Raw genomic sequence first — 25420 nt, 5'->3', positions numbered from 1 at the left:
GCAGGATTCGAAAACCCATCAATCTTAGCTCACAGCAGACGAGGTTGCTGCAGGAAAAAAATACCCTAACGTTTACTCCTGCAGACAGTCAATAACTGAAAGCAACATAATCAGAGGACTTCGCACTTTACACTTTTGAGGGTGAATCACAGCAAACAAGATAACAAACAAAAGATTTTCTTTAAAAAAAAAAAGGTGATTTTGACTGTGGAAGAAACTGTACATATCAAAAACATGAAACCGATTCCCTGCATATAACATATTTATTCTCCTGTCTGTTTCGTGTGAAATAGTACAACATACACCCAAGCGGGTAAAAATTACGCGGGGTACCAATGGAGGTAACAGATTTTGCGCTTGTAAGAATCGAGCTGTTTTCAACTTTAGGAGCACGCACTAGGTTGTTGAATGCGATGTCCCGTCACGACTACTTGGGTCAGAATGATCTTTTCTAAAAAAAGCTTCCAGGTTCTGGAAACACTTTAACGGCTTCACCTAGAAAGGATTACGAAAAACAGTAAGATAAGAAAGATTTATAAATAGTTACTTACACATGGCAAAACATTAATATCGGCTTATATGGAGCATATTGCAACACTCGAATAAACCAGTTTCAGACTTTTTCACTAAAAAAATCAGTTATAGACGAAATACTATTAGGGATTGCATACATAAACTGCACTCATTAATAAGCAGACATCACCAATTGAAAAATACTGGGGTATAAAATGAGACATACCTTCCAACGTTTCTTCTGATACAAGTGGCTGTAAATGCTAGAGAGCCGGTCTATTATCTGCTTGAATGTGGGTCTCCGTGCTGGGTTCTCATTCCAGCATTCCTCAATCAATCTGCACAGGAATTTTCCAAACATGAAATTGTCAAACATACTAATAAGGTTGCAAAGCCATTTTTGCACGTCATGGAACTGGAAATCCGAGTTACAAGCTGTGTTCAGTGCAAAATACAAAACTCTGGCTTAGATGTTTCTTATAAGATGGATAGATAACAGGCTTGTTTAATCTCAAAACTAGGCCAAAAGCTCTCATGACAATGTGAAACTGAGCTAACAGCACGGTCACCAAGGGGTACGGTAAACTCCATTTTGTCAGTTTCTCCAGTGGATACAATCACCCAACCTTTGGTAAGAGTTGCCCTACTAAATATTTGCTTAACTGCAACACTGCAACAAAGGTCCAGTATTGCTTATTTTAGCCCACGTCCCATGAACCTACTCGGGTTAATATTGCCCCTATTGTGATGTTCTAAGTGTTATTTGCCAAATTATCAGCATGTTGCCCATTATCCCCTTTTTCTTGAAAATGGCCAGTGATCCCTTCAATATTTTTCTGCAGGGGGGGGGGGGGGAGGGTGGAGTTAGGTCTTGGGTTTAAGTCTCACCAAAGTAAAGGGATTTAACATTCAAAATAATAAATATAATAAATCTAGAACCTCTCAATCAAAACACACAAAAGGTGATCTTAGTGAGAGCCAATCCTGAACAGAGCAAAGCAGCTCAGAAAGGTAAACCATAAGAGCAACATAGCCACAACACAAGGTAGTATAGGTCGCAAAGACCCTTTGCCACCTCACAGGTATCAACTAGGGAAGGAAAGCTATGATAATCTTTTTGGACAGGGAAGTTTATTTTAAAATTACAGCATCAAATTGTCTCAAGAACAGCACAAGAAATTGTCTCAAGGGGCTTCTCATATTTGCAAGACTTGTTTTCTTAATTACTAAAAGACAATGCCGCCTATGTTGAGATTCTTCACAGAAGGCATTTTGTATCTGCCTCAAAATTAGAAGAAAAGTCCTCTAACACCTTTAAATTGATAATGCTTCATATGTTAATATAAGACTGTTCAAGAGCAAATATGGAAGAGCCTTACATAACTCTCACAGTAAGAAGTCTCATAGAGCCGGACTTAATATGGTGAAATCTTACAAGAGTTTCACAAAAGGTCTCATAGAAGAGTCTCAGTTAAACGTGTTTTAGTTATGTTAGTATTTTATTTATGTTCAATTGTTCAATTGTTCTGGGACTTATCTTTTAGTGTTTAACTGTGGGGGTAACTGGAATAAGGGTAGTTTAATTGTAATTGGATTCTACTTGTTTTCTTTATTATAAATAAATGCTCATTGTACTCAAATTACAACAAGTTGGAGAAGTTTTCTCTTTTCCAAAAATTCAACATGGTATCAGAGCGGGTTCTATGAGTTGACTAGGTCAAGCTACAAAAATAATGTGATCCTTTTTTTATCTATCTTTTTTCTTTCTTTCATGTCCCAATACACGTTGTTTTCTTGGCATTCGCACCTCCATACTAAATTTTTCATATTACAAATTATATATTGACGGAAAGATTTTCGAGTCTACTTTCCAACACAAAAAAAATTTGGCAATTAGAGTTTTCAACAAAGAGAAATCGATATTTGAAGTAGCAAAGGTCAGACTGCAAGAATGGTTCAAGCAACAGTAGAGGCATTTTATACCAACAAGAACGAGACTTTATATGAAGAATTATATGTAAAAAGATAGATATGTACGTCTATTTGTTTACCTATTAAACTAATTCTCAATCTAAGTTTTTTAGAGGAAGATATCAATATCAGAAGAGTAAATAGTCATGCTAGCAAAAGAAGAAAGAGTACTCAGTTCAGTTAAATTATAGAGTCCGAAATTTATCATATTCTTTCTCTCAAAAGAAGTATATTTTATGAAGAAATGTTATACTTTAATGAAAGGTATCGAAGTCTAGTTTTAAAAGGAAAAAATTTATGTCAATCTGATCTATATGTAAGGAGTTATTCACATTGGAGTCGACAATTGTCAAGCTACAAAATGAAGCAAATAAAGAGATCATAACAGATTTAAGAATGAAGCTTTTATGTCAATTTAGGTATTAAATTAAAGCTCTGTGAGTCTAATTTTTTAAGCAACAAACGGTTTGTGATTCTGATCTATATTTTTGGAGATGTTTATATCAGAAGTACTATAGGTTAGTTCTCCCAAAAAATTTCTTTTTTTTCCTATTATCTCTCCATGTATTGGCGTGAATTGAATTTCCTTTTCTCCTATAATCGTAGTTTTTTAGCCAAATTTTTCTTCTAATCAAAGAGTTTTGGTCAGAATTAATCACTCCATGATGTGCTCATTAAAGGTATGCAAAATTTTCCTACTTCGATGTTGTTTTCAAGTTTTGCTTTTTTATTACTTGGTTGTGTATCTTATGCATCATCAACTCCAAAAATTGTGGTCACTCCAAAAAAAAGGGTATACTTGTTCAAATTTTTATGTTATAGTTTATCCTAGTTTAAAAAAAAAAAGGTCATATTCTAGATTCGTTTGGAAGTACGAGTGTTGCATAGTCTCCTTCCAGTTAAAGTGTTTTCCTCTAGTATTTCTTCAATTTATCTTCTTCTGTTTTATCACTTCATAGAATGCCTAAACCCACTACCTAAATAGTATAGGAGTATGCCAACATCCAACTTGAGTCAAGTCTTTTATTCTTTACCCAAGAGGTGATTTTGGTTTGAGCTACCCTTAAAAAGTGAGTAGTCTACTTGTTAAGCCCTAAAATTGAACCTTTTTTCGCCTTTAAAAATGAGCGGAGTGTGTTTCAGACTATAACCGTTATTGACTAGTGTATGGAGTTTTGTCGTACGAATGATATTCTTCTCCCACATTGTGTTTTGTCCAAGATAGGTCTCTATGTCTTTTTTATCCTCAACTTGAAAGGGAGAAGTAGAAGAAATACAAAAAAAAGGTATTTTGTTCCACATGTTGAGGTTATTTTTATTTGACCAAAATATTGAAGAGAGGGAGAGAACAAATGATGAATATTTAACATCTATGAAAAAAATTTAGCCAATGAAGATAGAAGACCAAGATTGAAGACTAAAAATCCTTTTAATTGCAAGTTGAAGTTATAAACTCCAATTTGGGGGGAATGTTAAAGAGCATATATGGAAGAATCTTATATGACTCTCACAATAAGAAGTCTCATAGAGTCAAAATTAATAAGGTGGAGTCTTACAAAAGTCTCAAAAGAGGTCTCATAGAAGAATCTCAATTAAAGGTATTTTAGTTATTATATTAGTCTTCTATTCATGTTCAGTTATTCAATTGTTCTAGCATTTATCTTTAAGTATTTAACTTTGGGTGTAACTGAAATAAGGGCAATTTAATTGTAATTAGATTATACTTGTTTCCTCTATTATAAATAGAGGCTCGTTGTACTCAAATTACAACAAGCCAGTGAAGTTTTTCTCTTTTCGAGAAATTCAACACCTTAAAGGTATAAGAATCGAGAACATATTGTTCAAGACGTAGAGTAGTTTCAAATTAAAAAACACAAAGAAGCACACAAGATATAAAAAATGTTGGACATACTCTTTTAACCCATGTGAGTAAATCTTCATTGGAGCTCTAAAAGATGGCCTCTCTTTAGCAGCATAGTACTTTGGAACTTCATCTTCATGTTTCGTAGAAAAAGGTGGCTGCCCTTCAATCATCTAATCAGAAAAAAGTATAGGTTCCTCTAGTAAGTGTATTTAAACATCATTCTAATACAAATCGATAGCATGTTCAACTAGGAATGCAAAAGGCTGTAAAACAAAGATATGGACAAACTATCTGATGAATTTAGAAAAATGAAAATACACCCCAGAAACATTTTGACCTTGTCCCTTCATCCAGATGCAGGATAGAGGTTTTTAACCTGATCATTTCATTAATCAAACTATACAGAGATGATCCTCCAAGAGAAAACAACGAAAAAGTAACATCTCTGTCTTTTTTATTAAAACTTTAAAAGAAACATAAAAAAAAATACTAAAAAAAACATAAAAAGAAAAAAAAGAACTGTAAAAGAAGGGAATGATATACATGAGGGAGAGAAAGAGAGTCGATAGAGACAGATAGATCACCTCCTGCAGGATTAAAGCAAATGAGAACACGTCGACTTTAGTATCATACTCTTTATTTAGGAAAACCTCCGGAGCAACATACCGACCTGTTAAAGTTAAAAACACAATAACTTTCTACATGATTCAATAAACAGACAATAGACAAATGTATGAGATGGACTGAACAAAGAATAGTAGGACAACTGTAAAATAGATTTCTGACAGCAAATTCAGTATTAATTGACATATGTGAAGTCACAAAACACTGAATAAATGACAGAAACAATCAGCAAAAGGTGTTAGATAGGCAACCCTTCCCCCTTGTGTGATCTGGGAACTCAAAAGTGACAGCTCCATAGAAGAAATTGGATCCTGATCACTGTTGTCAGACTCAGATTAAACCATCAGTTGAGCCTGATACACCAAAACCTAATCTCTTCAGTGTTAAAAACAGGGATTTATGGAAAAACCCATCTGACCAGCACAATTCTGACAGTTTAATCACAAAACTGGCTGGCTTCTTGGCATCAGCTGGAAGCAAGGTTTTGCAAGGGAGTTTCTTTAGCCATGCGACAAACAATGGAGAGGTGACACTCCCCCTCTGAGTTGGCACCTATGGGGGAAGGACCCCTGCAATATTGGCAGAGAGGGTGGGAGCCCCTCCCCCATTGATGAAAAAAAAAGGAGGGGAGGAGGGGGGGTAGCCCCTTCTCCTTATACAAAACTGTACAGATGGGGCTGTTACTCCTTTTGATCTTTACAGGAAGAAAGAAGGATCCCACACAGCAGTAGGGAGGGTACATGACCCCTCCTATGCATGCAAGGGAGCAGCACCCACCCTCCTTGCAACCATGTGGACCTCCTTCGCTTGTACAGTGGAAGGGGAGGGGGGTGGATAATGACTCTGGACGGGTTAAACTAGACCAAGGCACCTTTCTGGGTCAATGGCCAAGCCAGTTCTAATAACATGGTCCTAATAGATATGGCACATTTAAACATTGACATATGCAAGGTAGCATGATCATTATGACCAAAATCCATCACTCACACATATCCAAATAAGATAGCGACAAAATGCCTTCCTACTAAATATTTCACTTTTTATTATAACTCTCTTGATCCATCCTAGCTTTGTATCTTTTTCTGTTTTCGCGTATGTCAATTTCTAAGAATAAACTTTAATTACTATTGGAAAACAGGTAATCATATACCTTTTAATGCTCAAATAAGATTATTCAATGTTTTCACACATGGGATTATTCTATGTATCCTCAATCATTGGTTCACTGAGTTATATTAGTGGTTTTAGAAAAAGTGCAACTACACTATGGATGTCCATTTTTCCATGCACAAGGCTTATCTATCAGTCAGAAATTGTTGGAGTAGAACAGTCTCATATTCTTCCAGGCTTAGACAGATCATGTGTTTATTAGTTGGAAAGAGCTTTCCTTATTTTGGCAAGTAACGTGAGGAATCAATCCGACTTCTACATGGTACTGAAGTTAATTCAAGCTTGTCTATTTCTATTAAGTGGTCCATGTAAATTAGCATTCTCTGTCACCCATGTTCAAATGTTCACATTTTTATCCAGTTTTTCAATATAGTGCTGGACATGAGGGTGTTGGTTGTTAAAAAAATAAATATAATAGAATAAAATATCCTATTATTTTGTGCTTATGAATGTCATCCATGTCACAGATCAGTTGTCTGAGAGAGAAAGGTGCAAGAGATTAATCTCATATTAGTTTAGGCTTGGAAAGATCTTATACTTCATAGTTAGGAAAAAGACCTTCTAACATCAACAAGCCATTTTGGAAGGAACTAACCCAATTTCAACATAACAAAAGATGAAAAGTACTATATACCCTTATATGAATCAAATATCCTCATACTAATCCGCAGATCACAAAGCTAGTAGAGGAACTGCATTCTGGCATTACAAGAAAATGAAAGGAAAAGTTTGCATTTTGAGGAACACTGATCCAAGGAAAGTAATAAACTTACAAGAAGTGTCTTGACATGTTAGAGGTCTATCCTCTTTGACAGTCTTTGTTAATTTCAGTATCTTACTGACATCAAAGTCGGCAACCTTCAGATGTCCAGAATCATCCCGCAATATATTTCTGTTATCTTATCCGAAGTAAGCAACATAAGTAATTTCCCATAGTTAAGACCATTCAGATAGATATACTAACAAGAACTGTGTAGAGGCTGTAAAATGAAATGCATTATTCAAAGGAAATCTTTTGAATGACACTTACGAAGGCTCTAAATCACGATGAATAATAGCTTCAGGCTTGTGCTCATGCAAGTAATTCATCCCTCTGCAAAATAACAAGAACTGTAAACTCTTAATTAAGATAGCCACCACAAGGATAGGATGGCTTAGATGGCAAAAGCTATAGGCGCATGTTTAATCATCATAATACCAATATTTAAAAATGTCAAGTGTGATAAAAAAAATTGACAGCAAGAGGTATAGGGAGACCTTGCAATGTCAAGTGCGAATTTGACAGCCAGTGTTGGACTCAGTGCTCCTTTTCTTTTCAAGAATGCACGAAGATCACCCTGTGTGCATGCACAAGCATAAAGAGAAGAAGATAGATATGGCTTCCGCAAACAGATAAATTCCAAGCCAAAACAAGAACATGCACAACACAAAACTATCCCATGAGGACCAACACAAGAGTCCAAGAGCTACTAGCATGGAAAAAGATGAGCAGGTTTTAGTAAACAGCGGGAGAAGGAGACGCAGACACATAATACATCCAAATAAAAATATTTTTTTTTGTGAAATTTTAGAGATTGAGAGTTTTAGGCTGAGAGGAACGAGAAAACAAGAAGAGAAAAAGAGAGAGCATGTTAGATTTGTCCTCTTCCTCATTCTATTTATATAGATAATTACACTTAGAACCATACTCAAACTAGACTACATTTGTCCCAATTACACCCATAATTAACTAAATTAAAACCAAGACATAAAGAGACATATGGCAACTAAGAGAAAATCTTGCGGATGTCCTCCTTATCTTTGAATAAGGAAACTTCATGGTTGCTTAATCAATCAGCCTTCTTTGCCTAATGAGCATGTCTTCCATTTTCTAACTTTGTGTTGCTTCTTCCATTTGTGAGACTTGTCTTCCTTGAGACTCGACATAGACTCCCAAAGGCAGAGTCTTTATCACTCCCCCTCAAATTGGAGTTTGTAACTTTAGCTTGAAAAGAAAAAATTTCTCTGTCTTCGATCTTCAGTCTACCTATCTTCAATACCTTGGGCTATAAATTCTTCTCTCCCTTACTTGGCTGTTGCGGTCACTAACTCTGGTCAAAACTCTCACCACCACTTGTGGAACTCTTCATTGTAGGCTCCTCTCAACACCTCTTTCCTCTATGCTTCTCCATCTATTTCCTCCTTTCAAACTGAGGACGTATGACACTAACAGGAAAGAAAAAACATCACTCCTAACCAAACAAGAAAATACATACTCCAACAAACAAGAGGATCAACATCTACCAAGCACTCACACAATAACTCAAACCCTTACCAATTTCATAACTTACGACTATCCCTTATAGTGACAAAAATTGAAGCTAAGGAAGAACATCATGATCATCGACTCTAGTTAAACGTACTCCTTTCTAAACAGCAAAAACATGTATACACCCTTCAACTCTTCAAAGAAGGCATGTCACAAAGTACAACTATAGGTAATAGATGTATAGGCATTGCTTCGAAGTGACAAAAAAATAACAAACTGAAAAAGTACTACTAGGGGTATCACAGCCCACCCTTGAATGTACATAACTCACCCCATATATATGCATGGACTACCAAGAGAGATTGACCATATTGACTCACAAAACATGAAGATTGACCAGCCTTAAACTAAGAAAAGCCAGAGAAAAGAATTAAAAAACAAAAAAAAACTTCAAATGCAGAAGTAGGTATTATTGCTGCAAGGAAGACCAGCATAGTCCTTTTGTTATGATTTTTACATTAAGGTGCTGGCCACACAGTCAACTCAAACAGGGGAACCAAGCCCTTGACAGCAATGAGCTACTTAACGCCAATCTAATTGCTGTTTACTAACATGAGAAACTTAGAAAACGGAATCCTAAGTGGACTTAAAGATAGGGACACTCATGAGACCTGCTTCAGTTTATCTTGCCAAGATCAAGTGCTTTCAGCTGCTGGACATTCACAATCGCTGTGTGAAGAGAAGCACTAGGAGTGCAATCAGACACTAACAGAAAACATTAACAACAATTATACTAGGACAGAGATAGCAACAGCTCCATGTCTGTGACAAACCATTAACAGAAAACAGGGAAAACAATGAAATTTGCTGTCAGAATTATAAGATACAATGTTTAATAAGCTGCTGTCAGAACAAACAGAAAACAAACACTAAAGGGAATGAAATGAGCACACAATGCAGATACGTGGGTCTGTTATAACTGGATTTGTTGCTGAAAATTCAAAGCAGGTGATTGACAAATTAGAAGAGGACAAAAAGAGGAGCCTGGTTGGTGCTGTCCAGACGTCCTTGCAGCAGAGACTAATAACCATAGAAAACTTCAGAGGAATTTCAGTATGACAGAAAATTCATCCAAGAGTCATTATCGCAGATAACTGCTGAATCAGGTTTACAAGTTTACAGGTTTACAACACCTGAAGTTTCCATAACTGGGTAACAAGTTTTATTTTTCAAAAAAAAAAAAAAAAAATATAGAAGCAATGGATGTTCACGTTATCAGAAAGCAACATGGACAGAATTGATGGATGCTCACTTATTCAGCAGACAACCGTAAACATAGAACCACTTGGCTGTCCCTTAATAATTGTTAAGGAATAGTCCCACATGGATTAGTGAGTACAAAGATTTTAAGTTTATTAGTTGGGAAAGAGGTTTCCTAAGTTGGCTAGTCATTTTGGGATAGGGCCTTAGACCCAAATTAACATGGTATCAGAGCAGGTACTCATATGTGGGCCTACACTTAAAAACTATCTCCTTGTAGAGCCACAAAAGAAGGCCTACACTTAAAAAAAACTATCCTCTTGTAGAGCCACAAAAGAGGGCCTACACCTAAACTGCCTACTTCTAAATTATCCACTTGTAGAGCCACAAAAGATGGTCTACACGTGAGGGAGAGTGTTAAAGAATAGTCTCACATGGATTAGTGAGTACAAAGATCTTGAGTTTATTAGTTGGGAAAGAAGTTTCCTAAGTTGGCTAATCATTTTGGGATAGGGCCTTGGACCCAAATTAGCAATAATAATACTAATAATAATAATAACTAGAATAGATGGATGTGCACGTAATCAGCAGGTAAACATGAACAGAAATTGATGGATGCTCACATATTCAGCAGGCAACCATAAGCATACTAATCATGAGCACAACTTGGCTGTCCCTAAACATGAAAGGAAGGAATGTGTCCCTCCAGTACAGTAGAATTTTGTCCAGGTGGGTACTGAATTCCTTCCCAAACTTCATAATTCTTGCAGAGTGAATGCCAAGAAGGAGAAGAGATTGTACTCTTGTCCACAAGGAAGCTATAGTGATGAAACAAGAAAATTTAAAGAAATAGCCAGATTGATAGCAAGTAGCAGCTAGGAGGACAGCAATGTTGTCATAACTGAAGTTAAACATGGACAAGAAGAAGTCAGTCTTTACGACAGAATATAACAGCATTCAAAAACACAGCAACTCATAAAAAACAACAGCAAAGACAAAAACCACAAAAAAATTAGAATCCGGAACTCTAAGACAGAAAAACTAAAGATAGAAACAAGAGAAGAAAACAGAAAACTCGGCACCTGGAACTTTTATTTTTATTTTTCTTTTTCTTCTTCTTCTTCCCCTTTTTCTCCATCTTCTTCTTGTTCTCCATGTCAAGACTGACGCTCTAATACCATGTGAAATTTCAGAGTCAAGTGTTTAAAGAGAAAAAGAGAAGAGTACATTAGATTCGTCCTCTTACTCATTTTATTTATATATTATTACACTTAAAAAAACACCCATAATTAACTTACTAAACCAAGACATAAAGAAACATAAATACAAGTAATAACCAAGTGAAAATCTTGTGGACAACCTCTTTAACTTTGAATAAGGAAACTTTACGAGTTGCTTAATCAAATCAGCCTTATTTGCCTAATGAGTAATGAGTGTGCCTTCCACTCTCCAAATTTGACTTGCTTCTTCCACTTGTGAGACTTGTCTTCCATAAGACTCAGCTTAGACTCCTTGAGATGGTTTCTTTCACATTTGCAGCCTCTTAAGTGCTATATGGCCCAAATGGAAGACAGTGATAGCTGCAGTGTTTTTAATAAACCAGCCAGTCCAACCTGGCTGAACCAGACTCTACCTCTGATTAGACCAATACAATGTGATATAAAATATAATATTTTTACAACTATAAGAACTACAAGAAACATAACAACAACAATTTTTTGATACTGCACAAAAGCCTAATGTCTTATGGTTAGTAGCTTTTGATATCATTGTTTTCACTCTTCACTTCAATATCTTGAAACTATAACTCAAAACATGAATTTCGAAAGCAACAATACCACTAGGACAAATTTGAGAAAACCAATTGACCAGTTGAACAGGCTCACCCAGACGGATTGACCCTTTTCAAAAGCAAATGGATTTGTGCTGTATGAGAACTGAAAACAACTGTTCCAGTTCAATCCAGGGGAAAGGGTCGGTCTTATTTTGTTCTGATAACATTGCATACAAGGTATTTAATTAAGAAATACAGAGAGTTTCTTCAATGCATTTTCGGTTGGGGAAAAGTTTTAAACTTATTCCGAGATAATTAATACTGAAGAGACTTTCAAAGATCCCAAAAGGACATCTCAACAGTGAAATCCTCTGAAATATCTTGAAACAATCAACACAGAGTCTCAAAAGCAAAGCAAAGGGCAGTAGCCTCTGATAGAATGAAAACATAAATGTAAAGCCAGCAAAATAAAATCAGAGGCCAAGAGTACATTAGATTATAGTACCTTAAGAACATGGAAGGGAAGCATGTACAAGTAGTATATACTAAAAAGGAAACAACATTAACCTTGGGTAAATATTCTGTGACAATCATCATAGGAGTGCTCTGAGTGACAGCACCCAAAAACTGCACTACATTTGGATGTCGTATTTTCTGAAGCAAGGCAAGCTCATCTCTAAATGCCCTCCTGGCAAATTAACCAAACATTAGAAGATAAATGAAAAAATTACTACAAGAAATGTTTGTCTGAATACAAGTCATAGCAATAAAGAACCTAAAATATTGAAATTTACTGAAACTATATGTCCAACCCACACTTTATCCTCATCAGTAAGAACATCTTCCCCCAGCTTCTTTACTGCAACTTGAGTTCCACGCCACAATGCAATTCGAAATGTTCCCTAATATGTTTTGCAAAAGAAAGAACATAAAGCAACTACACAAGACAGCACCTCAAAAAGTATATATGTTTTTCATGGAAAAGGAAAATTACAGCAGAAATAAACCATTTAGCGTTTGATAACACTATCTTCCAGAAATAAGAACTGAGAAAGAAGTTAGAATGTACCTTAGTAATATCAACACTATTAGTAAAATCCAGCTCCTTTGGACCTATCTCATACTCTGGGACCTCACGAGCATTTTGGACATGCATCGGAGCCATCTGCAAGAGACAAAATCATAAGAAACAGAGAGCATGATACACCTGAGTCAAACAGAAAAACCTAGTGCATCCAACATACCGGAGGTTTTGCACCATGCTTCTCCAAAAGCTTGATCACATCAGTGTTTTTGTAATATATTGCATCTGCAAGTGGCTGTTTAAGCAGAATTTAATAGGAAAAAAATTGCAGTATTCATGTAAACTCTATGATAATTTTAAAATATTTGTACTATTCATGTAAACTCTATGACTATTTTCTTGATAAAATACAACTTGTAAAAGCTCTATAATATCGCAGTAATCATTGTAGCAAATGGGGATGAAAAGTGAATGTTTGGATAAAACTAGACAAATCTGTTATTTAATCCAACTTTTAGTTCAGACTCGGTATGAAATGTTGTTCTACTAATGCCCCTGTTTGGTTAGACAAAATGACAAAAAATATTAAAAAGAAAGAGCTTTTGATGTCTGGCAACATCAATTCTCACTTAAGAAGCTCTCTTATTGCTTTTCTTTCTCTTGTTTTCTCTTGCACCAAAGAGAGGTGTAAAAGAATCTCCAGAGAGAACTTATCCACAAAATGAAGACAAAGTACACAGCTACTATTCTATACTTGGAGTTTACAAAGAAGAAGAGACAAAAATAGGTAAGATATACAAAAAAGCACAAAGATACAGAATATTGGCAGCTGCTCATGTTCAATGTACAAGTGCCCCTAGTCCCATAAAAGCAGGGAAAATGCTAACATGCTTAAGAACCATGGAGCCAAGACCACAGACAAATATCTTGGTTCTAGGTTCAGCAACTCTGCACCCAGAATAGAAATCAAAATAATCACTTATCCCACAAATTATCAAGTGGCATAAGTGTCAGAAATTTTACTGTCACAGGACGCTCCCAACATCTGAAAGCCCCAAATTCAGGTTAACTAATCAAAATCCACCAGAAACTGCAAGAATGTTCCACTGTCAAATGGAGTAGCAAAACACAACTTGATAAAGCTGGTAATCGCCAGCATTGAGGATAAGGAAGATGTAGGAACAGGTATCTCACTAATAGCTCGAACAGAAACCTACAACCCAAGCTTTTGAAGGTCTCAATGTCTCATAAAACTCTCTACAAGTTCGATGGACTGAATAGCTTGGAATCAAGAAGAAACTTCAAATGTGAAGTTCGATTGAGTAGGGCAGGTAATGACAGTCACAGCGGAAAAATCAGATATTACACCAGATATCTTTGTTAATAAATAATTTCTCTTCCTTACTCAAAAGCAGCAGTATATAGCATGCCTGCTTTATCTAACCGTCAAGATCCGTATAATTAGGAACTGTTAAATGTGGTATACTGGCTGGCTAGAAAGGAGAAACTAACAGCATTCAGAATCCTGGACCACAAACTGAGCATCATACAGGAACAAATTGACCTTTTTAATTACATTCAGGTGAGTTTACACAAAAAAAAAATCCCACAGATCGTAACATGTAACGCTGGATAAATTAAGTTTCTACATTCTACTAAACGTACCGTACTGCCCCAACGATCGGTCGGGTCCACCTCAGCTCCTCTTTTCAGCAACAATTCAACAACCTCTGCTCTGCCCTGGCAAGCAGCCACATGCAACGCAGTCCTTCCGTCGATTTCCCTAAAATTAACATCGGTTCCCGAATCCAAGAGCTCTTCAATACCTGTCACGTCGCCTTCGTTAGCCAAATACATAAGCCGAATCGGCGGTTCAACCGTTCCCGGCAACTCCCGATCATCCGATCTCCTCTCCGGCGCAAGAGACGACTGTCTCCCCAAACTGAACCGCCCCGTAGATTTGGATTCCATCAACAAGTCAAACAAAAAAGAAAAAGTATCGCGTAAACTTAAACCCCAGTTCGCAGTGTCGGCAACGAGCTCAAAAGCTTAAACCGCACTAGCGCGAAACTTCAAGCTATATACCGGAGAGCAGGAATAGTTGGAACTAGACAGTCTACTCCCTCCAAAATTTTGAAAGATACTACGACCGCTCTTGACTGCATCAGAGTGCCCACAAAGCCGATATAAGAGGAATGAAAAGTACACGATCAAAACTGGATCTGAGCGAGGAAGAAATTGAACGGGACCAACAGACGAAAAGCGGCTTTCGTCGTCGACTCCGTGTGTCAGACTGGCTAAACTTTTCACGGTTTGAAACCGTGAGTCTTGACTCTGAGCCTATTTCTTCAGACGAAAATAACCGTTTAGTAGACGTTATGTGAGACGACGCACAAGAGAACTCTCTCCTTGTATGGGGTAAAAACGCGAAAGGAAAAAGACGCGGTGATCATTTGAGATTGGTGAAGGGTAGGATTCTCCAAACGAACGCGATTTCATGAGAGAGGGAAAGCAGAGGTGTCCGGGAAGGCGCCTCCGATGAGGGGAAAAGTGGGAAAAAAGAATTTTAGGCGACAGATAAGATAAGGCGCGGAAGAATCAGAATCGTGACTTTTCACGTATTGGCATCAAAGTCGCTTGGGCGACAGCCTGGGAGTCGGGCGTGGGATACGGAGAGTGCGTGAACATGAAACAATGGAAGGAGCAAAGAGAAAAACTCTCCTGATCTGCTTGCTAGTTATGGAATGAGTCATGAATCCATTTTTATGTGAGGACCCTGTTGTCAGTCACGCCCCCCACTTAATATACCCGCCACAGCCACAGTGAGATTAAAAACAACTGAAAAGACGATACCCGCTTCAGGATCTAATCTTGAACTCTTCTTTCTTCTCCACCAGCTCTTAAAAAATGATAGATAGACGGGACTCGGTCCAGGCTGTCCAGCTGCAAGCTGCAAGCTTCAACTGGCTTGAACGAGAAACAAAAGCAAGGGGAGATGCGGTTTACCTCTTTTTGCCGGCCACAAAGGTTGACCAGTAGGTACATGAATCAGAACTAGCAAAATCTTTATCGAGAGCAGAGCTGTAAATGAAGTCACAACTTTCAAGCGGCAATGACGTTGAAACTAAACCTTGCCGAACGTTGAGAAACGCTTAACTCTTCCAATACGCGTTTCTGGAGCTTAGATTTCACCGTTCCGCATGATTAAGTGTTTTGGGGAAGGTGCAGCTAGGGGTGGCTTCGAGGCTCGGTTCGGTATCGTTATCGGTTCGATTCGTCATTTATCAAGATCGACCGAAGCTAGGTTCGGTTCGTCGGCTCGCGAGCCGGCTCGAAATGAGTCGGATCGGTATGAATCGGTAACAAGATCACGATTCGCGAGCGAGGGGGGGAAAATTTTTTCCTCCCCCCTCGTCACCACCGACCCCTCCCATCGGTTGTTGTCACCTCCTCTACCGCCGTCGTAGCTGTTCGCCGGCGTCTATACCTCCATCGCAGTTGCTCGCCAGTCGCCTCTATGGCCGTCCGTTCGATTTCTTCCTCTCCTCGTCGTCGCCTCTATTTCCGTCGCCGCCGCTTCCGTCGTGGCCGTCATCCTCGACGATAGGTCCTCCCCGGCGCCGTAACCCCCTTCCCTCCGCATCGTCTCGACGGAAAACCAGAACAGGGGAGAAATAATCTCCCCCTTCCCTCGCGAGATCATAAAATAAAAAAATAAAATAAAATTTTCCTCTAGAAAAAAATTAAAAATAAATTTTATAGAAATAATTTTCTATAAACTATTAGTGTCTCATATTTTTTAAAATATTTTTCTAATTGAAATTTTTATTAAAAATCATATAATTTTCTAAGTAAGATTTTTCGTACCAAGATGGGGTAGAAAACTGTATAGAAAATTTTTGAATAAGTATTTAACAGTTGATGTTGTAATACTTTTAGCATGAAGAAATTTTCATTGCAATTTTGTGTTTGATATTTTATTTAATTAAAAATTTATTGATAAGTATAATAATATATTAGATTGATTATTAATTTTTATTTATTTCCCTAGAAGAGACAATAAAAGGTCATTTAACTCTCCTAAGAAAATTTTAAAATATTTCCTGTAATTTTCTAATAAGTCACTAATAGTAATAAGATTTTATTTAAAGGTTTTTTTGGGAATATGTATCATAGGAAAAATATTTTTAGTTTTTCCTAGAATATAAATTTTTATCTAGGGGCACTAAAGATTCAAAAATTACAAAACAAGCTAGACAACAATTGGAGTAAAAAATATTAATATTGGTGCATTTTAATCAATTATTGAAATTCAATCCTGAACCTCCCCTATCATTATATTTTTTAAAAATGTATACATAATTTTATATATAATTTATTCAAAGCCACCCCTACGTGCGAGATCATAAACAAGGGAAAATAAAATTCTTTGTTCCTCATGGCTCTTAAATAAATTGAAAAGATATTTTAGTAGAAATACGTTTCTAGAGACTATTAGTGGTTTTTTCAATAAATATTGAAAAAACATTTTTAATAGAAATATAGGGACCATTAGTGCCTCATATTTTTTCAAAATATTTTTCTAATTATAATTTCTTTTTGAAAATCATATATTTTCCAAGTAAGATTTTCTTGCCAAGATGGGTTAGAAAACCATATAGAAAAAATTTGAATAAGTATTTGACAGTTGATGATATAATACTTTGAGCATGAGGCAATTTTCATAGCAATTTTGTGTTTGACATTTTATGTGATTAAAAATTTATCGATAAGTATAATAATATATTAGATTAATTATTATTTTTTATTTATTTCCTTAGAAAAGGCAATAAGAGGTCCATTTAACTTTCCTAATAAAAATTTAAAATATTTTTTGTAATTTTCTAGTAAGTCTGTAATAGTAATAGAATTTTATTTAAAGGATTTATGGTTTTTATTTGGGTGATTGTAAATTGATAGTGATATTTTATTTAATTTTGTTGTATTTGATTATTGTATGGAGTTTATTTATAATGTTATGCAGTGTATGGAGTGTTTAGATTATTTTATGGAGTGTATAAACAATTTCATGAAGTGTTTATGGAATGTATAGACAATTTTATGGAGTGTTTATGGAGTGTTTATACAGGTATTATGTATATTGATTACGCCCAATTTTTAAGTAGAGGTCATGCCGAATTTTATACAAGTATTATATATATAGATTATGCTCAATTTTAAGTAGAGGTTATGCCCAATCTTATACACATATTATATATATAAGCTATGCCCAATTTTATGTAGAGGTCATGCCCAATTTTATGTAAAATGTATGCATAATTTTATATACATTTTATTTGATATATATTTTTTGAAAAGTTTTAAATGTATGTTGAGGCTCGAGCTCGGCTCGAACTCATTGGGCTCGAGCTCGATAACAATTTTAGGCTTGAGACGAGGCTCGGCTCAAAATATTTAAATCAAGCTCGACTCGAACATAAGCAGGTTCGGGCTCGACTCGGCTCAATGCAACCCCTAGGTGCAACTCATTTCCTAGAAGTATAAAATTAGGTCAACTAGCTGGATCAGGCGAAGCCGTTAACCACGACAATGAGCGACTCTGAAGTTATTCTTTCGGTGAGAATTTTCCTACCTGGAAATCCTCATGTATTGTTCCTTGGATATTACGAAATTATTATCTCCATTAAATCCTCATTAGTTCCTAATTTTTCGGGTATTCAAAAGTTCTCTTTCCTAATGCTCCTGGTTAAGGGTGGCTTCGAACCGAACCGGCTCACGAGCGACTCAAGCTTGACTTGATGTCGGCTCGGTTTGATTCGGTATCTCTTGAGCTCAAGCTAAGCTCGAGATCCAGAATCGGCTCGTTTAAATTAACGAATCGAGCTCGATCGAATCCAGGTTCGACTCGACAACTCGCAAGTCGGTTCGTTAACGAACTGAGGGGGGGGGGGGCATTCTTCCACCCCTGGTCACCGTCGTGCCCCTCTCGTCCGCTGTTGTTGCCGGCTCTGTCACCATCGACAGCTACTCGTCGGCCGCCTCTGTCGCCTGCCGTTCGATTTCTTCCTCTCCTCTCCTTCACCTTTGTTTCCGTCACAGCCTTCATCCCCGACGACACCGGTGCCATAACCCCTTTCCTCCGCGTTGTCTCGGCGGAATACCTAAGTCCCCCTCCCCCCTTGCGCGAAGATGATTAAATCCGCACGTGCAATAGCAAAAAGTAAAAAAAAAACAAAAAAATTCCTTAAACTCTCCTTCCTCATGATCTTGAAGAAATTGAATTCTAGGGACTATTAGTGTCTCATTTTTTTAAAATATTTTTCTAATTGAAAAATCTTATTAAAAAATCATATAATTTTCTAAGTAAGATTTTCCTACTAAGATGGGCTAGAAAACCGTATAGAAAATTTTTGAATAAGTATTTGAAATTTGATGCTAAGGCAATTTAGGGTCCATTTAACTTTCCTAATAAAATTTTAAAATATTTCTCGTAATTTTCTGATAAGTCACTAATAGTAATAGGATTTTATTTTTTTGGAAATATGTATCATAGGAAAAATATTTCTAGTTTTTCCTAGAATATAAGTTTCAACTAGGGGCACTAAGGAGTCCATAGTAAATTTATGGCCAAATTCAAAAATTACAAAACAAGCTAGACGACATTTGGAGTAAAAAAAATTAATATTGGTGCGTTTTAATCCATTATTGAAATTTAATCCTAAACCTCCCCTATCATTCTTTTTTATAAAATGTATGTATTATTTTATATATAATTTATTTGACATATATTTTATATAGAGTATTAAATGTAGGTTAAGCTCGAGCTCGAACTCTGTTAAAATTATCAGGCTCGAGTTCGATTACAATTTTAGGTTCGAAGCTAGGGTTTGCTCGAGCTCGAGTTCAAAATATTTAAATCAAACTCGGCTTGAACAAGGTTCGAACTCGGCTGGATTCGATGCCACCCTTATGCCCAATTTTAAGTAGAGGACATTCCCAATTTTATGTAAAATGTATGCATAATTTTATATATAATTTATTTGACATGTATTTTTTGAAAAGTTTTAAATGTATGTTAAAGCTCGAGCTCGGCTCGAACTTGGTTAAAATTATTAGGCTCGAACTCGAGTTTGAAATATTTAAATCAAACTCGGCTCAAACATAGGCAGGTTTGGGCTCGGCTCAACTCGATGCCACCCCTACTTGGCCTACCTGACAATAGAAAAGAATTTCAGCAGAAGAAAATACAAAAATTCTTAATTTTGAGGAAACAACAACAGAAATTTTCTGCACATAGTACTCCTAATTTTGATGTAACTACTTAACCCAAAAAAGTGTTCAAAACAAACCATCACAACTTCAAGCCAAACACTTCCTCTCCTAATTCAGTTTAGCTTATGGCGCTATCCTCCTCCTTTAAACTATGCCTATACTAAAAAATAAACTTTATCTAAGAAATCTAGTTAGCTTAGGACTATTTTCGTCTTTTGTGTTTAGATTTCTTCCCTTATACAGATTAGATATTCTTTTTTTTTTTTCAAAATATCCTGTAATCCCTGTAATCGTGTAATCCATGTAACCACTCTTAAACCTTCCATGTGTAAATTATTACAATCTGTAAAATGACTATTTAAGTCATACGATGTGAATAACAATACAACACAAAATTAAAATCTTATTTCTTACTTTTTGAACTAAGTCTCCTAATTAGATAGAGATATATATGTATCTCCTGATTAGACTAAGACGGAAATCTTAGTTTCTCTAAATTCTAGCAATCTTTGTTACTTATGACTGTAGCCTCCTTTAAATTAAGTTTGTTCTTGTAATGGTCCTGGGGTTAAGTACCTATGTCTTCCGCTCCTAATAGGCCAGTATTTTGGGTAGTATTGGCTAGGTGCTTAACATTTGGTATCAGAGCGGGCGCCACATTGCGAGTTCGATTCTCGGGGCGCACAAAGTTTGGATTAAAATTACTGGTAGGTTGCAGTTGGGCCAGTGTCGCTGCGCTATCGTGGTCGTCGGCTCGTCGTGAGTTCGAATCCCCTAGGGGAGTCCCGGCATGGGTGTCCCTAGCTCCGAACGTGGTCGCCGTAAGGGATTATGGGATCTTGACCTGGCACTCATCGTTGAGTGTTAAGCCGTCGTGGACATCGGTTCGTGAAGGTGGGGTGTACTGTTATGGTCTTTGGGTTAAGTACATATGTCTTTCGCTCCTAACAGACCGATCTTTTGGGTAGCATTGGTTAGGTGTTTAACATTTGGTATATTGTTATGTCTTCCGCTCCTAGCAGGCCGGTCTTTTTGGTAGTATTGGCTAGGAGCTTAACATTTGGTATATTGATATGGTCCTGGGGTTAAGTACCTATGTCTTCCGCTCCTAACAGGCCAATCTTTTGGGTAGTATTGGTTAGGTGTTTAACATCTGGTATCAGAGTTGGAGTCACGTTGCGAGTTCGATTCCCGGGGCGTGCAGAGGCTAGATTAAAATTACTGGTAGGCTACGATTGGGCCAGTGTCGTTGCACTGCGCGTGGTCATCGGCTCGTCGTGAGGTCGAATCCCTGAGGGGAGTCCCGATGCGGGTGTCGCGAGCCTTGGACATGGTCACCGTAAGGGATTATGGGATTTTGACTCGGCACCCGTCGTTGAGAGTTAAGCCATCGTGGACGTCTTCTCGCGAAGGTGGGGTGTACTGTTATGGTCCTGGGGTTAAGTACCTATGTCTTCCGCTCCTAACAGGCCGATCTTTTGGATAGTATTGGCTAGGTGCTTAACGGTTTTCGTACAACAACACTTGTTCAAAATCATTTCATTTGCAATTAGATCTTGCAAATGTTAGACTTGATGTCTAATAATAATAAAATAAACATCATAAAAATAGATATTAAATCCTCCATAATTCCATTATCATGAAAGCCATACATATATCATAGAATTGAAGTAAGAAGAATAAATAGTGTACCTTTCATCTTGAAGAATATATATAAAACTTGAAGTGCACAAGATAACCTTTGATAATTCGTTTACAAGTGATAAGTTTGCTCCCGTTCAGCTAGACTAGATGTGCAAATAGCCTTGGCCTCACTTGTAAGACCATGGAGGAATTTATAGATTTCCAAAGGGTATAACACTAATGATTATTTAGAAAGATACATCTCCTTAGGAGAGATACATCCTCTAAGCAGAGATACATCCCCTAAGGAGAAATACATCCCCTCAAGAGAGCCTCAAGAGAGATACATCTCCTTACGCCTAAGGGATGTGTCCAGTCAATGCACCCAATGAATCTACCTCTACAGGGGGATGTGCTGGCCATTATTTCCTGTACTGAACATCCAATGACAAAGTATCTAGAAGTGGGCCCCATGCCACTAAAATCATGGTAATTTTATTTTATAAATAATATCTTTGAAACCATAATTCCAAAAAACTCCCACCTGGTTTCAAATCCATTTCAAATTCCGATTTTTGAAAAAAGAAACACTTGAAAAATCAATCTTGACACATAAAACCATACCATGACCATAGGCATTACCTTAAACACTTTAATATACTGTAGTTAACACGGGCCTACACATTATATATCTTAGATATCCAAGGCTGGGGAATAAACCAAATCCATACTTGTCAAATTTGCCAGTTCAGAGGTCTCCATTCATAGCATACTCGGACTTGAACTCAGGGTAAAGCTCTGTACCAGTTCGAGTATTAGCCACTAAGGTAACTGTGCCTAATCAGTTCCATAGGCCTGAATAATTTAGACAACCAACCCTACCTTCCTATTGAGACCCTTTCATATATACATATAAGTATATACCTAATAGAAAAGCTGGACATCAAGGTATCTCACCGTCCATAGGAAATTGTGCCTATGCAGTCCCATTGGCCCGGACAATTTAGAAACTTAACCGTCACTCCCTATTGAAACTCTCACATATATACGCACAAGTGCATACCTAATGGGGAAGTTGAATCTCAAGGCATACACTGAGTACTCATATTATCACACAAAAGTATATGCATTCTTTCAAAATCATTCAATGGAATATAAATTATAATGTCATGATATACATAGTATTACAAATCATTTAGACCACAATGCATACAAAACAGTGTTCTCCCACTTGGTCTCATCAATTATAAACAAATCAAACCCATGTTCCCCACATGGAAAGTTAAAATGGTAACGGGAAGACACTTGGTTACTGGATCAATTAAGTTATCCGGAGAAGATATCTTATAAATAACAACTTCCTCCTTCCTCAGCATGTCTCGTATGTAGTGGTATTTCCCTTTGATATATTTAACCTTAGAATGACACTTCGGATCTTTCGTGATAGCAATACAAAATGCGTTATCACAAAAGAAAGGAATAGGTCGCTCCACACAGTCTACCACTAGAAGACTTCGCAAGAATTTGCGAAGATAGATAACCTCCCTTATAGCTAAGTTCATAGCCACATATTCAGCCTCCATGGTTGATTGCACGACACAGTCTTGCTTCTTGCTTTTCCAAGAAATAGCACCTCCGCCAAACATAAAGATAATACCAAAAGTAGACTTTCGGGTATCAATACATCCTTGATAATTTGAGTCGGAATAACCAACCAATTACAACTTGTCCGCTTATTAAGTCAAAGCATATGACTTTGTTCATTTTAGATAGCGCATTACCCATTTTACCCTTTCCCAGTGAGTGAAACCTCGATTAGCCTGAAACCGGCTAAGAATCCCAACAACATAAGCAAGATAAGTTTTTGTACATATAAGAGCATACATAAAACTCCCCACAGCAAAAGCGTATGGATACTTAGATTCGTTTAACTTATCTTTGACGCAATAAGGACAATCCACGTGGCTCATCTTTTTAGCGTTATCATAAGGTATTTTACCTTGTATACAATTGGTACTTTACCCTTAGGAGAGATAAATCCCCTCAAGAGAGATACATCTTTTTATACCTAAGGGATGTGTCCAGTCAATGCACCCAATGAATCTACCTCTACATGGGGATATGTTGGCCATTAATCCCTGTATTGAACATCCAATGACAAAACATCTAGACGTGGGTCCCATGCCACTAAAATCATAGTAATTTTATTTTATAAATAATATCTTTGAAACCATAATTCCAACAGCAAATTCGGCATGTTAATGGGATGTTTCACCCTTCTAACTTTAGTAGTGGGACTTGTAGTTGCAATTTACTTGCACATGAAGCATAGGATGTGAGACTTTCCCTTCCCTTGTCTTGCTTTCATCTCTATGCCCACTTGACCTTTGACCTGTCAATCTTTTTCCTATGAATTAGATGACTTGTTTTTATCACCTTGTAATGTCAATTGACTCTGCAACACCTTTTCCACTATCAATTTTGTTTTCTTTGGGAACCTCTCCTCATGCACCTGCTAAGAACCCATCAACTCATCAATTGAGAGCATGGACAAATCCTTCGACTCAGATCTGGTTGTGAGTGATTTGAGGAGCTTCTAGACGATGTACTTCTCTGTGATTTCCTCGTCATTGTTCTTTATCAACATGTCCAAACCTTGGAGACACATAAAAAGGTTAGATATTTTTTAACTTCTCTTACTTCAGAAGTTTAAACTTTCTCAAAGTTTACAAAGGTGGCTCTTACACAATTGGGATCCCCTTATATGTCATAAGAAGGTTATCCCATGCCTCCTTTACAGTCTTTCACATCACCACTTTCTTGAAGATTGGAGAATTTACCGCTTCCATGATGAAGAATAGGGTTTTTCAATCTTTCCTATCTTTTTTTGCATAATCTTCTACTTCTACTTCTCTTATGATTGAATTAACACATTAGTCAGCTTCATAAACCCTCCTTCAATGATCTTCCAAAGATGGAATTTTTTTTTCATCAAACTTTAGAATTTGAGCCTCGAAGCTATTCTCATAATTATCGAACACTATTGATCAATTTCTAGGGTTCTAATGACGCTTCAAATAAGGTTTTAGGCTACAAATCGAGCAAAAATATGTTCATTAATCATCTTGTTCTGATACTAGATGTTAAAAAATTAACAACACTAGAGAAAGATGAAAAAGAAAGATTAAAATTTTTACAATGAAAAATTATGCTTGCTATATTTTCTCCGTTAGAACAAACTGAAACCTTATACAACAATTTATAGACATTGATTTGCCCTTACATGATTAAAATCTGATTATGATTGTGACTCCTAATCCTAAAGGAAACATCAACTAGAAAATTCTTAAAATAAAACTCCTAATGATGTAACTCAATCCAAATATGTTTTTAGAACATGCCTCAACAACTTCAAGCAAAATACCTCTTTCTCTTCTAATTTGACTTAGCTTGTGATATTCTAAGGTAAGAAGGTTATTGAAACGAGTTTTTTTTCATGAAATGTTTTTGGGAATTGAAGATTCAAGACTGTGGATAGCATAGTGGGCAAAGACATGGGATCAGGGTCACAAGAATGAACTAGGGAAGCAAGGGTTAGAACACCCACCCATCCCCCTCCTCTCAAACCAAGAATGTCGAGGTGGTTTTTCTTGTGTCTAACTAAGAATGTCGAGGTGGTTTTTCTTTTGTCTAACTAAGAATGTTTGTAAGAAGGTTTATGGAACGAGTTCTTTCTTCAATGTGCTAGGAGTCGATGATTGACATTTGAACAACACAATGGCTCTTTCTTCAATTTGATAAGAGTCGATGATTGACATTTGAACAACACTAGGGCAAAGACATGGGGATCAGAATGCCTTGTTATATATTAGGTACATTCTTTAGATTTTCATCTAAGATGTAATACCAAGTTTTAGCTATTTTTTTACATTGTGTAATCTTTCACTATTTACATGAGAGGTGCAACCTTTGATCATTTATAAAAAATTCAGATTGCACTAATCACAAACTTGATTTACCCAATCCAACTTCTTTATTTCTTCTTAACAAGTGACTATGTAACCGTAAACTGATGCT

At 36.7% G+C, this 25420-nt stretch overlaps 1 protein-coding gene across 1 annotated transcript; it reads right to left on the bottom strand.

Annotated features, from left to right (window-relative positions):
* Positions 1-96: 96 nt before the first annotated feature.
* Positions 97-15163, bottom strand: LOC137962558 (serine/threonine-protein kinase 12-like). Its single transcript, XM_068809495.1, has 12 exons — positions 14114-15163; positions 12669-12743; positions 12494-12589; positions 12241-12326; positions 11992-12112; positions 7400-7479; positions 7173-7235; positions 6916-7034; positions 4933-5018; positions 4397-4518; positions 740-851; positions 97-495 (listed from the first exon to the last, which is right to left on the bottom strand). Exons 1-12 carry the CDS (start codon positions 14417-14419, stop codon positions 397-399), a joined length of 1365 nt encoding a protein of 454 aa, XP_068665596.1. The 5' UTR covers positions 14420-15163; the 3' UTR covers positions 97-396.
* Between the last annotated feature and the right edge of the window lie 10257 nt (positions 15164-25420).

Source organism: Aristolochia californica, unplaced genomic scaffold (assembly GCF_029961685.1).
Source record: "Aristolochia californica isolate CCGP_79_NKW_82.1479 unplaced genomic scaffold, dmAriCali1.0.hap1 SCAF_4, whole genome shotgun sequence".
NCBI lineage: Eukaryota > Viridiplantae > Streptophyta > Magnoliopsida > Piperales > Aristolochiaceae > Aristolochia > Aristolochia californica.
This window is presented reverse-complemented; position numbering and strand designations above follow the sequence as displayed.

What these genes read in the sequence shown, in the direction of transcription:
- LOC137962558 (XM_068809495.1), bottom strand. Translation starts at nt 14,419, where the DNA reads ATGGAATCCAAATCTACGGGGCGGTTCAGTTTGGGGAGACAGTCGTCT. An exon ending in AACATGTCAAGACACTTCTT is followed by an intron (nt 5,019 to 6,915) that starts GTAAGTTTATTA and finishes TAACTTTAACAG; the next exon opens with GTCGGTATGTTGCTCCGGAG. An exon ending in ATCAGAAGAAACGTTGGAAG is followed by an intron (nt 496 to 739) that starts GTATGTCTCATT and finishes AATCCTTTCTAG; the next exon opens with GTGAAGCCGTTAAAGTGTTT.